The sequence below is a fragment of the Phaethon lepturus genome, unplaced genomic scaffold, assembly GCF_000687285.1.
Source record: "Phaethon lepturus isolate BGI_N335 unplaced genomic scaffold, ASM68728v1 scaffold39784, whole genome shotgun sequence".
NCBI lineage: Eukaryota > Metazoa > Chordata > Aves > Phaethontiformes > Phaethontidae > Phaethon > Phaethon lepturus.
In genome coordinates, this window is record NW_010536250.1 from 7979 (window position 1) to 26934 (window position 18956).

The following is an 18956-nucleotide window of genomic DNA, read 5'->3' on the forward strand; positions in this document are numbered from 1 at the left end:
TTTCTTAATGCTCCTTTTATTACCGGGTCAGAATAGTATTATTCTGACTAATAGGAGTATTATTTATTATGACTAATAAAAGGAACAAGCTCTTTTGCACTCACAATTTGACTACCTGTAATTTTAGTGTTCCACGACAAAAGCATCCCAAACAAGCAGCATAAGCCAAATCACACCTTAACTTTGAATCTGTATTATCTGTTCCGAGACAAAGAGCTGATTTGAGTAGCAGTCACTGCTTCAACCAACCCCACCCCCAAACCCCTCCAATCCAGGCACTCCCAAGTTTTGCATTTCCTTGCCTAGTTCTACTAATCCCCTAATAAAAAATACCCAAACATTCAGGACATAACTACTTGGCATAAATCACAGGTTTTTCCTATGCAAAGCTGCACTAACCTGTCCCTAAACTAACCTCATCCCATTATGTAGCAATGAGGGAAATCTTTGAAATGAATTGCACCACTAACTGGAGAGCTGCAAATACTCAGCATCAGTTTCTGTTAATGTGCTTAAAGATATCCTAGACTAGATTCATAGAATACTCAAAAAATGTCATGTATAAGAACATTTCCACCGTTAACCAGACACTGAAAGCTTTCCTATCTTACCTGTAAAACTGATCCCTGTCTTGAACAGCTCTCCATCCTCCTCCGCCGCCGCCGCCTCCTCTGTGAATACAAAAGCAGAATGACTTTTCAAAATGTTAAAAATAAACAAGAAGTTCATTGTACGAGCAAAAACCACCATCAAGCATAAGAAAAGGATGTGAAGAATACATTGGTTCCTACACTGGATAATGCTAAATTACTTTGTTACATTCATTTTTGTGTATTCCTGGAATGAGTTGGCTAAACTCTGTGTCAAGGAGCAGCTAAAAGGACTCACGTTCCAGCTGACCCAATATTGTCTTTTACAATGTCACACCCTCCAACGAGCAGCATTTTGACATCAGTACATAGCCTTTGCTTCTAAGACCCTTTCTATTCTCAGATGCTCACCCACTTGAGGCAAACTTTTTTTTTTTTTTTTTTTTTTTTTTTTTTTTTTTAAGTAGCAAGATCAATTCACCATCCTGAGGAAAAACGGCTTGATTCCAAGGTGGAGGCAGGGGAAAAAGAAAAAAAAAACAACACACTCTTGCATTTTAACACTTCACAATAATGTTTAAACAAGAGCATTTAAGACCTAAGGTACAACTTCTCCTTACACAGAAGCTGCCTAGAACTGAAACAATACATTATAGTATTTAATATTATTAAGTAGTTAGGCTGGTAGCTCCACAGATTTACATACAGTGAAGCATGACCAGGAAGAGATAAATCAAGTTTGGATTATGGAACAGTCCCTGCCACAGATGTCTCACAGCAGCTCAAAAAGGCTATAAATCATAGAAAGGACAAAGAACCCCCAAACACTACACCACTCTTTCAATCAGTAGGTCTCCTTTTTTTTAAATTTTATTTTTAAGTCTTCGCCATTTGGTAGATAGCTAGTGTGCAAGTTAAGGTTTTTAAGGTTATTCTTTAGTTTACAGATACTTTTCCAGACAAGATTAAACATCCCACAGCAATGAGGAGAAATTAAAGTTTTAACAGGACAATTCCCATCTGAAATTGGACTTGCCTTAAGGCTTCACTGCACAGAGGGCAAGGAAGGGAAAATGCAAAGTAATTGTTACCAATTGATTTTCTAGGGTGGAGTACTAGTATGTAATGCTCTACTGCATCTTTAACAATTCTTTTTTTTTTTTTTACCTCAAGGAAGCACTCACAACATACACAACACCATTCTCCCTCCCTCAACCAACCAGTATCTGCAGGGTGAAGAAGTAGGTATCTAACCTGGGCAGACCATGATATTTTAAAAGTAGCCACACACAAACCAGTTGTGGCTTACTTTCACCCTTTCAATATCTGCTATGAAAAGACTTTATAAAGGTTCTGCAGTGAGCTTTAAAACATTGGGGTGTGTGGGGTTTTTTGGTTGTTTTTTGGTTTTGTTGGTTTGTTTGTTTTAAAGATAGGAAATGGCTATCAACCTTGCTGAAATTGTCAATATTCTGAGTATTTCCACCCCAAAGCCCTAGTTCACAACAGACAGAGGATGGGAGAGCATGTAGGAAGGTCAGAACATCACCCAGCACGTGACTGCCTCAAAGTGTTGGACTGAAGCACGGCCACGGATTCTGATATGCTACACTCAGACTAGTACACAAACTGAAGCAGTCCACCTTCTCACATCACTTCTTACTAGTCTGCTCTTCCTCATCTAATGCACGTACTCTTCTTCATGTTCAGTCGCTACCACAGCCTGCAACCATTCTCACTAGCATGCACCCAGAACTGATGTAATTACAACTTCTGATAACATTTTAGAAACATCTGAGCCCCTGTCCACTAGCAGGAAAGAAAAAGGTAACGCAAGCACTGAAGACCTGGGGTCATGTCATAATCTAAACAAGGAATAAATGACATTTTAAGAACACGCAAGCAACAAACAACAGATTTCAAGGACAACCAGTAAAGCCCGAAGGACCATTTATGAAAAAGGAAATCTGTACCATGAAATGCAAGAAGAAAGATCGATGGCATGAAACTCTCACCAAACACTGCACAGCCCCCCATCTTTTGCTGGTCCTTAGGTGCCTTTGCCATTTTGATAGGTTTACATCAGAACCACATACAAAGAAACCAAAAAGTGGGAGAAGCGAGCTAGAAGCACCACTCAGACTGCTTAGCGAGCCATGTTGCAAGACTTTTCTGTTCCCCAAGATTTTGGCAAGCTGCTTCAGTTAATTTACTCACTAGCCTTCATTATTTTTTAGGATATTGAGATGATGCTATGTTAACTATCCTGAGTAAGTTTTTGTACCTTGTGCTTTGAAAGAAACTGGAAGTTTGGTCAAAAAACTGCTTTGGGTCACATCTACTTCATAAGAAAGCCCATATAGAGGTGCTGGCAAGGTGAAAACCAACGTATCTTGGTTCTCATACACCCAGTATCAACTTCTGATTTTAGCTGCTACAGTTCTCCAAAACATTCAAATCACTGATGTTTCAAGAAAATAGGTGGTTAGAGGCAGAAAAGTACCCTAACGACTACCTCCCAGAAGTGTCAGAAGAACACTTGTGCCTCCTGTGTTGACTGTGATGATGTAGAGCACCTTGATCCCCTCCCTGTCCCCAGCAGCACTGAAGCGCTGCAGAAGCAAGGCACCTGATGTAAATGCCAGTAGCAAGGCAGCGAAAGAAGAAACAGGACTGGAAGCAATGGCAACAGCCTGGGAAGGAGAAAAAGCTGCTGAAAGGGGTATGAGGGGAGGGAAGAGATAACTACCCTCCATCACCAGCAGTGACCAGACAACTATCAGTATAAGAACAAAGATATTTTCTTCTACACCGAGAAAGCAACAGAAGAACACACTGAAAGCTAAGATCACAGAATTTAGTATTTGCCTTGTCTTTGAGCTATAATGCGATAATGCAACTTGAATTCATCTATTTCCATGAACACATGGTTGCCCTTCAGGGAACAATCGTAAATCCACCCCCCTGCTCACGCATTTAAGCTAGGCAAACAACTCAGGAAGTGCTACAGGATTCTGCAGATACATTTAGTAATTACTAACAGTTAATTTTTTACTGTCTTTGTGTCCAACTTTATAGTGTCCAAACAAACTGTGAGGATTTCACATGTGGTAAGTCCTGCTGGCTGTCTTAATGGAAAAATGCAGAATTCAAGTTTGCTCTAACTATCATCAAAACCAATTCCATACCAACCATGTTTTCAACAGCTTTTGTATGACCTTTACTAGCCCTCTGACAATGTGTATTGCCACCTGAATAGTCACCCCTTTCAATGAAGTTAACTACTGTGCTATCGAACACGGAAGTTTAGGCTGAAGAAGGCAGGAGGTGCAAGTCTCTCAAGTAGAACACATACATCCAACCTGATGTTGAAAAAGGCTTTTCATGCAAATGTCCAAAATAGTACAGGTAATGTTCCAATCCCCAATGCCTTATTTTTGGCAACATTTGAGGTGCCAGAATCATTACTTGGGGACCACTGAAACTTCCTGCTTTTTGTCTACTACATTACACTCAAAATGTAAGTTGGCACTACAATACAAACTCAGGTATTGGATCTGCACCTGTATTCCCACCATTTTGTAATGCTAACAGATAAATCAACAAAAGATTCTTTTAAAATGACAGTATAAGGAAGATACTTTTTTCCCCAAAACTTAATGCAGATTAAAAAAGCATTATGGACTACCTCATGCCACAGGTTAAACATCGCAAATTATTTCCCAATCTGATTTGTACTGAGCAGTCATTTTGGTAAGGATTTCATAGTAGGATTCCAGAATGACAGCGAGTACAAAAATATTTTGGCATACATATGTAGGATGAGCTGCTTAACACCTACATAGAGGTGTGGAGGAAAAAGCAGTTTAAAAAGCAGTCGAATATTACAAATATTGCCTCACCTGTATGATCTGCTGTAATAATCACGATCGTCATAGCCTCTATCATACCCTCTGTCGTAGTAATCTCGTCGTCGTGAGCTGCCACTACAAGTAGTGAAAGAGAATTACGTTTAATAAAATAAACCATTAATATTGTCTGCAGTGCTTTTCAGTAGGCATACCATCAATCAAGTACACACCGTTTCAACTGGGTTATATTATTAACTCATGTCCTCACAGTTGAAATGATTGTGAGCACTCCTACTTTCCAATCAGTGCAGCTGGGAACAGAACTACTTAAATAATTGCTTTTTAAAATGCTTGCACTTTAAGACAGCTACTTTCCTCCTTGGTCTGAAACCTCTTAACCTTTTGATATCACAGGCACACGAGGAATTCCATTCTGTGACAACTCTTCATTCACTTTGAACTCTCAGAAAGCTCCTTTTGGAAGAACTTTCCCATTAAAAAACTTTACTTGCAGGCTCAACACAGTATCAGCTACATGACCACCAATACTGTAAGCTGAAAGTCTTGGGAAAACTGGCAAATGACTTGGGAAAACAATTTACATTCTTGGCATCTTTAAGTCAGAAGTGTACTCTGTGGATAGGGCAAACTCTGCCATGCAGCTGCTCAATTAGTATTTGTTAATATACCCTTGAGAACTTGAGCTTGCAAAAGCCATTAATGTTTGAAAGTACATTGGGCAACGTTCATTAATCAGAAGCAGTGAAAAAACTTAGAAATTGTGAAAAAAAATCTTATTATAGACTTTTAAGTGTTTACATAGCTCATGTCTGGGCAGCGCTACTAAGGAATACAGGTTTCTGCTCACTGTAATCCAGGCTGACCCCAGATCAGTCACTGACAACTGCTGTATAAATTAACCCCTATCTAAAGATATGCATTACTACTGATGGCTGTCCACATGTAGTCTTTTTTTGCCCCTTTTTTTTTTTAGTTCTGAAGAACCTCCTTTATTAGGTTTTTTAGTTTTCAGAAGCTTTGCTAGATAACCACATCACTGTTATCACAGCTTTTGTTAAGGAGATTTAAAAAACCAAATGTAATCAGACGTCAACAGCGATTTCTCTATTTCAGTTTCTAGTACTGAAACATCCACATGCTATACAGCACACAAGTCAGAAGCAAGTGAACACCTTTTTGCATTAACGCAAAAGCCTGGTAAACTAGGGAAAACACAAAGAATCAGGTCTCTTGGAGGGGATACAGAACGGTTTTTAACAAAACACAAGACACAATTAATCCTATGCCATACTGGCTTTGAGAAAAAAAACACATAGGTAACTTACTAAGTCGGTCTTCCCATATAGATTCCAGGGGTAGGTGTGTGAGGTCTTTTTGTTATGGAGAAGTCTACCCGGATCCTTCTTCCATCCAGCTCCATTCCATTGGCACGTTCCTTTGCCTAAGCAGTGTGATAAAATACAACTGGTTGTAGGTATGAACTTTATTACTGACACAAGTTTCTGAACACTGCTTCAAGGATTAAGAGAAGTCCTAAAATGGCTCAAGTTAGGATGTGCATCCAAGTTTCACTTATGCCTTGTACATTACACTGAACCTAAATTCTAATATGTTCTAGGACAGCTGGGTAATAAGCTTCAGTAACCACTTAAAACGTGAATCATATGGCATAAAAAGCCTGAAAAGAGCATAATTTAACAACTGGGTCAGTATCTCTGTTTCTAACATGATTAAGAGGAACCTTTGAACATGCTGATGTAGGGAGATGTAGCTACTCCAACAAGCAACATTAAGAAAGGCATTCAGAAGTTAGAGCGCACTGTTATGTTGTTTTTTTCCCCCCCTCCAATACAATCTCAAAACCTACTATAACCTTGAATATCTGAATGATAAGTAAATCTCAAATAAAAAAAGCCAAAAGCACTGGTTTTCTTCTGCCAAGTAACAGTACCTACATCCAAAGCTCCAACCTCACATGGAAGTCTTCATGCCAAATTTGGAAAAGATGACACTAGAAATTTTAAGCAGTGGAATTTATGCAGAACATAAGCCTAGTTACAGCCCATAAGCACACTGCTCTCCAATGGCTGCCCTGAATATAGAACTCCCTGCTCATTCGGTAGCACTGGTAAGCACAAATGCCATAATTTGTTATATGGTATTAAAACTGCTTTAATTTATTGAATCCCTTAGGGTTTTGCAGGAACCAGGAAGCCACTGTGCATTTGCCTGGCCTCTTATTTTCAGAAAAGATCCTCCCCACCTCACTTTCAGACTGAAGCACTAGAAGTCAGCAGAATGCATGTGAGCACTCCTACAGAGCGCTCCGATATGGCCGGCTGGTCCACCCTGACCATGCCTGTTATTAAACCTTAAGATCACATGTGGGCTTAGGAAGGAACTCTCATCATTAAAACAGAGAGCCTGTGTTTTGTTTGCTTTTCCTTGTTGGCATAGTTTGCACTATGGCTAGGCTGAAGTTTGCTTTTGTGAATTACAGCCTGCAGAGGGATCAGTACTCATGCCTCTCTCCTCCGGTACACAGTAGATATCTTTTGAACTAAGACTCTGACATCTATTATGAGGCACCAAGTATCTTTTAGGCCTTGAGTTTCGCCAGGCTAGATCCTGTTACAGAATATACATCCCAGCAACTGAGAACATGGCAAATATGCCATACATTCTGTTCCCCAACCTACCTCCTTAGCATCCTCAACGTTTTCGAAGTACACAAAGGCAAATCCTCTTGAACGTCGAGACTGCTGATCATACACAATGGAAACATCAGCAATTGGACCATACTTGGAGAAAACTTCTCTCAGATCTCTTTCTGTGGTGTACAGACTCAATCCAAACACGCCAAGACAACAATTGGGGTCTGGATTTGCCTAAAGGAAGGGACAGATATTAGAATAAAATTGCTTGTATTTGTAATACGAGGTATTTTACAAGTTGTGAGCATCAGAGATTCAAGCTAAAACAACAACAACAAAAGAAACTGCTGAGATTCAAGTTGGGTTAACTTGCTAATAGACACTGTAACAATCAAACCCACAAACCCCCTTTCACAAAAATACTTTGTATTTCTCAGGGTACCGTACAAACTATAGATATGGCACAGAACAGATACAGTATTTAGAGTTCTCCCTCCAAGGTCTAGCCGATGACTGTTGAACAGGGAGAGATACACACAGAGGCCTGGATCACACCATCATTTGTGTTAGTTATCACTAAGTTATCAACTTTAGCACGAACCACACCACCGTCAGCCACCTCAGCCTGTAAGGCAGCTAAAAGCAAGGTGGTTTGCATGCTCATTTAATGAAGACACCATCAAAACAGCTTCTAATGAAACGTTTTAGTTTTCCAGGCTTTCTACTCAAGAACAGGACAAATATTTCTCCCTCCTAATTCTACCCCCATCCTTCACTGCAGACATTCACTCATTTATTACAGCAGGTATAGTAACAAGAGCCTGCACTACTAACACTGCTGCACTGCTAACACTAGTCTGTTAAAAACCAGACAAACTAGACATCTTTTTTAAATAGGTTTTGATTTAAGACACCTCTTTTAAAGAGACCTGAGCAGGAAAGCAGACTGTCACTGAATTAATTCAGTCATTTCGGGATTTATTCAGGACTATGTACGAGTCACCTACTTCTGTAACAGACATACCCTGTTTCCAATATGACGTCTGCGAGTAGACATGGGTGAATGGCTGTGACTGTGTCGTCGCCGATAATCCCGACTGTAAGACCTACTTCTGGATCTCCTATGAGAGCGGGAACGAGAGCGTGATCTTGTGTAGTGTCTACGGGAACTCCTCCTTGATCTAGATCTGAGGAAAAAAACAAAAGAAAAAAGGTACAGTGTTGGGCTGGGTTTTTTTAACCCTTCAAAAATACATCAGATCTTCACAAACAAAAAGCCCAAATAACCATTTTCTAAAAACCTGCAGTACCACATGATTCAGCTATAATGAATTTAGTCACTACTCTCAAGGACTGTGCGCTAAATCTTTACAATTAGATTACTGCGTATGCTCTCAGAGTATTTCTACTGCAGAAAAGGAACCTCAACATCCATTTAAGTTAGCTTTTAATTCCTCACTAGCTTTTAACTTTCTCTAACAAGGGTATCTTGGTTTGACACAGTATATGCTTGGAATATTCACAGCATTTACAGTAGCATTTAAGTAAAGTAGCTGGGGTGGCTTTCTTTTAAAGACAGAAAAAGGGAACAGGAGTAAATATGACAACATAAAGCATACACGATTGCAGAGGTGCACACTTCTGCTTATTCCAGCACTCAGAATAGCACTGCTTTCAGTGACACTGAAAAGCAAATACACTTTTTACACAGTGCATAATTACAAGCCCAGAAGTCTGGCAAATGCCCCTGAAACAGAGCTTAATACAACTGAAGAAATTAAGCTGTATTAGGCTGATTTACCTTCTGGTATTTCAACAGTTATTTCACATTAGCTGTTCATGAATGTTTACACGTTCACACTTCAAGTGTATTTAGGCAAAGCTGTCACCGATTTCAGACCAGGCCTCCTCAGAACAGTCTCAGAAATGTTTCCTGACAGGACTAGGTGCGTGGAAATGAGGTCCTGAAACACTTCAATTCCTTCTGCTAAATCCTCAGCCCTCCCAACACAGACAATCTTCATTGAAAAGCTGGGCAGGTACTTAAACTGGAATATTACACCGGAGCTTGGCCTGCTGACGGCAGTCACTATCTGCATGCCACACAACTACAAAGAAAACTTCTGCAAGGCTAAGAAGTGCAATAAACAGTTTAAAGGCTCTTTGTCATACATTGTTAATCTTCAGACTTGTTTGTGTCTTAAGTGTCCTTCCTCTAGCTTGTGGAAGCCAAGGTAGCAAGTACTGACTGAGACCACAAGCCACCGTTGTGTTTCACAGTAACACAACCACTATGCTGGCATGAATTAAGCTCTTACTCTGAACCTGTTTTTACTCCTGAGCATTTAACAGCTTCTTCCAGAGTCAGGATTTCTCACTCAGTGTCACCAGACAGCCAAATTGCACGATATACACACTGTAACGTTACAGGCCTCCTTCTAAAAAATGCCTTCAACCTCTCCAGAAGTGAGCCAGCTAAGTTCTGTCTTCCTCAACTAGAAAAATATACACATGTCCAGGAGAAATTACTTCAGCATGTCCCATTACAAACACTTCTAGCTACGTATTTAGGAAGAATTATTTTTGGCAACAGAAAGCAAAAAAAAAAAAGATAACTTCCCTGAGGCACGGAAGACAGTAAAGACAGACAGAAATAATAATAACAAAAAAAAAGTTCAACGCATGCATACCACTGACACACTCAACCACTGACATAGAAAAAAAACTGAAGGCAAACACAGAACTGATGTTCCAGATAACGGAATGCACCCATTACACCAAACAAGAGCTGGACACTTCTAAAGCAGGCAATCCATTATGTGATAGAACAAGGTTTATTTTAAATAGGCATTGCTTATATTACTGCCTTAAATGTCATATTGCCATTATTCTCCTTCACTGCAAAGCCACCACAGCTGAAAACCCTATTTCTTGGTTAAGAATTGTTTAGACTTCAGAGTCAGCCAAAGATAACAAGCTTGCTATGCTGCTGCTGAAAACTTCAATAAAAGCAGATTTTTAAACCAAGTATATCCGCACCCCAACTGATAAATACGCCAGGAGACAGATTTGTTCCCAAATCAAAGTTTAATTTATAAAGCTGGTAACTGAAAAATACATTTGAGATAGAAACTGCCAGGAAATATGAAAGTTCTCACAAGGTTATTTCTCTGGCAAAAGCCAGAGTTAGATGACCTGCTCGTGATCCAAACGTGTGACGGCACTGAAAACAGATATAAGTATATTGGTTCTAAATATGTGCCTTGACACAATTCTGTCCAAATCTGCTAATGAACACACTCTAACTCAGCTAATATACTTCCAGTATTTCCAGAGACAGGCATTTTCAAGACAGCTGTTAAATGCTCAGGAAGCCGTGGTAGTCATAAGCTTCTACTTTTGTTCATCAAAAAGTAAAAAGTCAGTTGCCAAAGTATTATTTAAAGGGTGATTTCTTATAAGAGTAAATTATTTGCCAGGTTTCTCATAAATTCTAGATCTTGTATTTGCTTCTTCCAGCATTTTATACAATTTGCAATTGCATTGTTACACAGTACTATGGTTACTCTGCAAGTGAGAAACAGTACTTTTAAGGGAGTACGGAAGCCCTAGGGGTTATGGATTAAGGTGCAGAAGGACGTGCTGGGCTGGGTCCCGACTTGCTTGTTATTTTTAAATTAAAAGGTTTCCCAAAGGTGTTGTGCAGTTTCCAACCCCTGAGGTTTTCAAAACCCAACTGGATAAAGCCCTGAGAACATGGTCTGAGCCCAGAGCTGACTCTGCCTTGAGCAGGATTTTGGACAGGACCCTCCCCGAGCCGTCTTATGAGTCTCGCACTACCAGCAATTCCAGAGGTCACTCCCATTTCATACTCTATAACGCAGTATTATTCTACCAAGTATTTATTAATTTGACATCTTTGTTCTTGTGCTACAGGGATTGCCAAGTGCATGATTTGACACTTGTGACTGTGCCTGAAGTACACAGAAGAAACAAGACCATTCCTCTGCTGCCAAAATTTCCTGAGTATTTCCCTTCTCACAAAAGCCTTTAAAACTGATCACTTTGATCTTGCAAGGACACCTAAACACAGTACTTGATAGTGTTTTCCATCATGGGTGATTGCTAACAGCGCAATGTCTTCCAGCGTTGTCATCCTTCCTCCAGCCAGACCCTCAGGCTTTGGCAAGCCTGATCCATTGCTTATACACAAAAAAGTATATTATGAACAGCTCAGCTGGAAACCCCTCTGCTGAAGCCCATGGTTTTTTTAAACTGAACGCTTACAAGTGAGTAAAGGAGCTATCAACATACTCATTTCTGTAGCCAGCACCCAATTATCTAGACTCTTAAGAAAATAACATCATTCACCGATTTAGAGGTTTTGTTGCCTCTCTAGTCATTCTTTATTAAGTATGTACCGCTTACATAACACACCTGGTAAAGCCAATGAAAAGTGGCTAGCAGTGACATTTATAGTCTTATTTTTAGACTACCAGCCTATTTTATGCCTCAGTTATGTCTGTTAACAGTTTCAAGAGGAATTCTGTCACTGCACACAGCTAGTTTAGCAGATGTGTATACGGATAGGGAATGCAGTGCAAAAAGACATTTTCATAGCGTACATTTGCGCTGCCACATAACAAATACAGTAAGCAAGCTACTTTCTCCAGGACTTTTTTGGAGAGCTGGGAAAGCTGTCTAATTATTTAAAGCTTTCCAGCCTGTTCATTTTCAGTTAACTAAACATGTATTTAAAAGGTCAGACAGATGTCTGTTGAAATTCACATTTATCTCTACTGCTTCTTTTTCAGGGAATATACTGTTAACTGTTCCAGAAACGTCACTGCTTCTAGTGAGAAAACTTAATACATTAATGTGACCTAAAATGGAAAATTTGCTGATGCATGTTATTTCTTTTAATGCACAGAAAAGCCAAGATCTAGAGTTCCTAATGCTTCACACTCAGATACCAGCCTCTATTCTAAGACTAAAAAGGCAGGCCACCTCCAAACTGTACCAGCAGATACAAGCCTACATAGCCGACTACCTCTTAGAAAAAGCTGTAGAGAGATCTAACTTGATAGTCCAGCTTTTCAAATCCTGAAACCACACAGGCCCCTTAATAATTAATGTCCACAGACCACCAGTTCTCTCTGGAAACAGAACTGGGCTAAACTGGACTTCAGTTCACCTCTGACAATCATCTGACTTGCGAAGAGGAGGAAGAGGTAAAAGAAGTAAACTCACCTGGATTCAGACCTGGATCTAGATTTTGACCTGGAACGCCTGGAATCCTCCTTAGATCGAGATCTTGCAGGGGTGTGCCTCCCCGACTTGCCAGACCCATGAGCACTTCCGCTTCTGGAAGCAGAACGGGATTCCTGCACGCAGATATTGAAAGCCTAATTTGTACACAATTTCTCGTTTACCTAAGGTCTGTAAACAAGCTCCAGTGAAATAAATGGTAAAAATGCATATCTATGTGTCCGGGCAGTTGGCATTAGAACTGCCTAGATTTTTAAGAAGTTTTTTTTTTTTTTCTTTTTTTTTTTTTTTTCCCTGGTAGACACTTCTTTACCCTGCATATACTTTTGCTATTAAACAGATAATGCATGCATGTTTAGCAAAATATACAGGGACACATAAACAGACTAGTAATTACTTAGCGTAGTGCTTTCAGATTCCAGATTACTTCTTATCTTAACTTCATTTTTATTCCTTTTCTTCATTCTTCCGTTTCAAATTCTGACTTCTTTCATCTTCCCCACTTCACACAAATTGCTCAATATTCTACAAGTGGGACTTCTGGTCTGATAATTAGCATGCATTCACTTTCTTTTTTTTCAAATTTCAGCTTCACTTATTCCTGAGCTTCAAATAATTCTCATTTATAAAACTTGTCAAATGGCGACTTCCGCATTTTCCTTCTTCAACATTAACCTTAATAGAAAAAGAACAGGATGAAGAATATTTAAAAACTCCAGGATAAAATCTAGTGCCAAAACTGAAACTAGAAAAAAAATGTTTTGTGGACTTTTACTATATATGCAGTTCAAGAATTGAATCTACTAAATGCCCTATTTTATAAACAGATTCAAGTCAATTCAGTTTAACTTAGCACTAAGTAACTGAATTCTCTATTTATGCCTGTATTTAATAGCAAATGCACAGTGGATGAACTGAATATCTACTAATGAATTCTAGCATTAGGAAAGTCAAAATACTTTGCAGTGTAAGCCACATACTTAGCCAAAAATCAACAAGAAGTGACTTAACTAAGGTCCCTCCTGCAGCCAGAGATGACTAACTGATGTGCTTTTTGAATGCAGAAAGCACAACGCCATTGGTCTTGCAATGACTTACAATTACGCTAATTTTTGGGACACTCTTGCAGTTTAGAAGTCCTAGTTTGAAGGTTTATGAGCACACCCGCAGCTACTCTGCCTGCAAAGTGTGGTTACACATGCAGGCTTCATGCTTCCAAGTAAATCGTAATTTTCCACCAACCGAAAATGCAATTCTGTGCAAAACACTCAAACACTGTTCTGGAATAATACCCCATCTATTCTATTATTTACTGGCAATCTTCTTTGGCAATGACATAACCTAATTAGCATTTTCAATTTTTATATATTTTTAAATCAGGGTAATGCTTAACTTCAGACACATGGCTTAAACACCTGGTTTGAACACACTAGAAGGTATTATTTCAAGATATTAAAGAAAAGCTTCATTCAGCAGCAGAACTCTGTTTTTCCCTAAAAATAAACATGTCTAAACTTTGTGCTAATTCTGATTGAGAAAGCTCACTAATGACACCAGAATACCAGATTTTTCTCAAAAAATCGCTTGTTTTATCTTTGTAACATCTCTTAAACCTGAACACTCAGCTTAACGGGCATTCCGTACTAAGCATTCAGAAATTCATTTGCTAACTCTAAATTTAATCATGCTTAAACCACTTCCATAGAACTTAAAACAAGGTTTAGCTATTTACAATTGCCTAATACAATACTGTGGGGATGGGACACAACTTGCAGGATAAAGCACATTTTCAATTAATACTAAGAGCAACAGAAATAAAGCAAAGTTGATCAAGGCCATATTCTTCTCTGTCAAAGTGTTTAAGGAGGTGTTCGAAATTATAGCCACCTCATATATTAACCCTACAAAGGGCAGTGCAAGTATTGAGAACTCGTTATAAACAACAAATTTAACCTAAATCCATGATCACCTTTAAAAGAAAACAACCCGTGGAGATGAGTTCTGAGTTAATGTATTCATTTAGCCATAAGAAGTCTTCAGCTCTTTTTTTAAAAGAGTTAGACAAAGCAGGATTGAAGAAGGAATAAAAACCAAAACTAAGGCTGTTCCTCACTTGGGGAAGAATACATCTGTTCACAAAACATAACACTCTTGATAGATACAGGCTAGACAGAAGGAGCTATGTCCAAATACAGGTGGTCTAACACTGAAAAGGACACAAGAAATGCACGATGGGAGAGAAGCAGCAGGAAGATCTTGCCCATAAACACACTCCCATACCCTTTTTAGAAGTCAATAAGCTCTGAAAAAAAAATCAGTAGAATCAGTAGAAAAATGGTATTAGCATAAGCAAATGACTGAAGCCTTGAGTTATTTAATTTTTTTTTTTTTTTTTTTTTTTACAATCTTTGCTCTATTTTGTTAAGATTGATGGGGATACTGGATGCCTAGAATCTGAGAAGAAACTTAGGAAAGAAAAACCTGAAGGACAACTGTGTATCTAAATCAGAAAATTAAGCAGCCAGCTTATTTTCATCTAGCTCCTTTGGACTTAACAAAATTTTCCAGTTTTTAAACACCCACATTTTGTTTCCAGATCATCACTCTTCGAAATCTTTATCTTCAAACTACCATGTTTCACAAGATTATGTCCCTTTATTACTTCCAGCCTCAAAGGAACTCATTGTACCTCACCTGCTCCAGATATTACTAAGACTGGTAATAACCCCCAAAATTTCAAAGCTGTTACCCTCCCCACCCCAACAAAACCCTCCCTACCCAAAATTTCAAACACCAGGAGCCTGGAGCACTCCAAACTCAGTTTACACCCCAGTACACTGGCACCCATTGAGGGTTCACACAAGCCACTCCCACGGCTCAGATAAACTGGAGTTTCTACTATCTGGTTTTGTCGTTCTTAATACATTTTCTTTTTTCTACTTTTTGCTCTTTCGCTTTGTGAGTTTGACTGTTTTAAAAATGCCAAAGTAGGCTCCTGTCATGATATGTGAAGAAGAGAAAAGAATAAACAAACTTCTTTATCCTACCTATATTCAAATACTCTTGGTAAGCAGATCAAGACTGGTGTTCACTATTAAACAATCATTTTTTTTCCCCCAACCTTGAATTTGTGAAGTGTGGATTTTAAAACCCACCAGATCCCTTGATCTCTACCAACAGTTCTTTCCCTTCATCAGGCATTACTGGAATTCATGTGGAAGCCCTGAAGTCCAGGCTCATAGTTTCCAAGTGATTCTTTCCATACTTTAAGCATGTTAAAACCAACGCGTAATCCTGTAGGGATGGTACTTTAACACCCCTAGGCACATTCATAAAGAGGTGTTACAGCCATCTACTCTGTAAGCAGGGAATGTGACAACAGCAGGATTATTTCGGGGGCTGCAGATAGAAAAGGTTTCCATGGACAGAAGGGACTGCAAGGTATCTAAGCGAGGACCGTGTGTTCTCTGCACTTCCAAGATCCAGTTTTTCCTCACAGGAATAAAAAGTTTCAGATTTCAGTTACTTAATGTAAGATACAGTCAAAATTATTAGTTAAAATTATTTTAAAATCCTAAATCCCTATAAACTTAGATGTTTCCACTTGTTTTCTTAAAGAAAGGTGCAGCCCTACTTTACACATTATCAAATCTACAGTCATATTTATTCAAGGTGTAACTGTCCTAACTTCACATTCCTTCAACCTCTCTACTACTGAATTTAGGAATTGATCCAACAGAAAAATAACAGCTTTTGCCTCTCTCCCCCTGCAACACACATCACCAGATCAGATCACTGCCAGTGGGGCTGGGAATCCACTAGAAGGGAAAGCAGAACAACCCCTTCCCACAACAGTTACCAAACTCCACCAAAAAGAGACAAGAATGTATTGGGGGGGGGGGGAAATCAAGCTAACAGATGAAAAGCATGGAAGCCCAGCTTCCTCGCACCACCTCTACCGCAGACGCTGTGGGCTCATTCAGTGCCCCAAGATGGCAGGAAACTAACCCATCAGCAAAAAGCAAACTATTTTCTCACAGCTCAGGCTTCTGAATCAGCCCTCCAAGAAGTCAGATCAAGTGCCAGATAATGGAGGAGGAACACAGGGAATGACCTATTCTTTTGGTGGCATCAAGCTCTCAGATTGTTTCTAACCTTCTCAAACTGCTTCCTTAGACCTTCTTCCACAGCTTAGCTATAAACAGGTGTATTTTCAAAAACGCTAATTTATGTACCTTGTAAGCAGATCTATAAATTGAGCATTTATACCATTCAAGTTGCTCTGATAAAAAAATGAAAAAACCTGGCTACCACATTAAACAGTTTCTGATCTGACACATACCAAATAATCACTATCAGTATTAACTCATTCACAGGATGAGACTTTCTTTTTTCCGTTAACTAGTATTCTTTCCAACCCTTCCTTGCCAGAATTACATGCACTTCAGAGAGCACATTTTCCATGAATGAGAACAAAAGTGACTTCAAAAAACGTGGCAATTATTCCAGCATGCTGACAGTATTTGAAGTATAATCCAATATTTTAAGTATTGCTAGCATTTAACAGTACTCTCTTCAGTTAAAAAAAAGTTTCCAGAGTTTAATCCTACTATAGAGTACAAGCTGTAAAAGAGATTTTAACTGGGGATCCTCCCCCCCCTTTTTTATCTTTTTAAACTGTGACATAAACCAGTTTAAGTTTGTGTTGCTGATGAAATAACAAGCCCCATTACTTCCAAAAGCACCTAGTATTTCTTCTTCATCCCCAATGCTGACATAAGGACTCGTGGCTACACAATTGACTCAAGCCTGCAAACCAATGCAGCTGGAAATGGAATCAGAAAAAAAAATTTCAGCCGATTTAATTCCCAGATCTGACTGACTATACAAACACTAGTATGAGGCAGAAAGCGGGAACACATTTTCAGGAATACAATTCTTGTTGGCAGCATGGACTTGGAACAGCTTAACAGACAGTTGTAAAGTAATATCCTAGATTATTTATCCAAACACTGTTCCTACTCCGCAGAGACTTTAGCACTTCCAGCTTGAAAAAGTAGAAAGCCATTGACTCAGTAAAATATAAACCTTAAGTAAGCAAAAAATCTCATAAATAACACTGGCAATAGCATTAGAAAAGCCACTCCTTGATCTCGTCTGAAACAGCAAGCTTGTAGCTCTATGGTTTTCTCTTTCAGTTTTACAAACATATACATTGCATACAACTCACCTACTTACGACTCACAAAAGTTCAACCTAATTCATTTTAAGCCTTGGTGAAGACTGCCTGCACATGATTTATGTATTTTATTAAAAGTACAGAAAAGATGGAACAGAAAAGCGGGTGGGACAGCAACTGCTGTCCTATCATACCCTGCACAATCATGTTTCAAAAAGACTTTGGTATGAAAGTTTTAACATTTCCACTCATTTTAAAAGAAAATACGGTGCAACTTACCCCGGCAAACTTTAGGCTGCCATCTTAAACTGGTTTTCAGTCTGACATGCACAATAGCAATTAAATCAACTTTTTAAAAAAACTAACACACAGAAATCCACCTTGAACAAGTCAGAAGGAATAGTTCCTCACTAAAAATACACCAGCTGTAAGAGTGACACAGAGACATCAATGAAGAGATAATACTGGGGGTGGCAGGAGTCTATTCTTCAATCCCCGTCTTTCAGGGTTCACTTCCATCTAGCATTTTTAGCTTCCTGGAGAACAAATTTTCCTAACATAATCTACCTTGAAGTAGTAGCACTCATACTATTAAAGCTTACTATAGCCAATCTGAATGAGAAAAGGCCATAATTGAAGAAAAACACTGCAATTTTGTGCTCAGAATTATTACATTCTAATTTATTTTGCCACTTCCAGTGAAGGTTTAAAATTCAAACTACTTACCACCTCCACAACTCCCTCTGATGCTGCAGCAAGTTAAAAAGTTACAGACCGATGCTGAGTAAAAACTAAAACACAGTACTGACTCCTGCACTGCACTTGCCTGTTGCAGTAAAAACTGAAGACCTCAAAAGAAAACAAAAACCCCAACTATAGGTAACCCGTATTGCAGATGTACCTCACAAATGTGAAGCTTAGCAAGTCACCTACTGCAATATTAGTAAAATTCCACCCAGACAGTAACATCTCGCAGTAACTACGCCGTTTAAGAGAACATCCTCTGCAGGTTTCACAATGCAAGGATACTGCCCTAGCACTGAGCACGCTCAGTTTGAGGCTTAACCCTTCGACTACTGAAATCCCATTTAAATTAAATTAGAGACCAAGCCACCCGGATGCAAGGCTGCAACTACATCAAGAAGCAGAGTTAATATGTTACAAGCAAGCGCGAGGAGCTGCAAACCGGAGCTCGGTTTAGAGAGTAATTCACCAAAAGCGACTTGCAATGCAGCTTTGGAGAGAGTATAGAACAAAGGCTCAGGCTACTACTGGCTCGGCGTCTGCCTTCCCTACCCAGGCGTTCCCTGACGCGGCTGGGGAATGGAGGACGAAGCACCGCGGCACCAGCCGCCGCCCGGCTGCGAGGTCGGAGAGGGCTGCAGGGTCTTCA

The 18956-nt window shown here is 39.3% G+C and overlaps 1 protein-coding gene across 1 annotated transcript in view; it reads right to left on the reverse strand.

The window, feature by feature from the left end:
- Nucleotides 1-12504, reverse strand: part of TRA2B (transformer 2 beta homolog (Drosophila)) — a 13994-nt gene extending 1490 nt beyond the window's left edge. The window contains exons 1-6 of the mRNA XM_010286114.1: nucleotides 12367-12504; nucleotides 8141-8303; nucleotides 7162-7350; nucleotides 5788-5903; nucleotides 4493-4576; nucleotides 612-671 (exon numbers count right to left, since the gene is read on the reverse strand). Coding sequence (XP_010284416.1) covers nucleotides 612-671; nucleotides 4493-4576; nucleotides 5788-5903; nucleotides 7162-7350; nucleotides 8141-8173 — 482 coding nt within the window. The 5' untranslated portion in view covers nucleotides 8174-8303; nucleotides 12367-12504. The remainder of the gene's footprint in view (nucleotides 1-611; nucleotides 672-4492; nucleotides 4577-5787; nucleotides 5904-7161; nucleotides 7351-8140; nucleotides 8304-12366) is intronic.
- Nucleotides 12505-18956: the final 6452 nt, after the last annotated feature.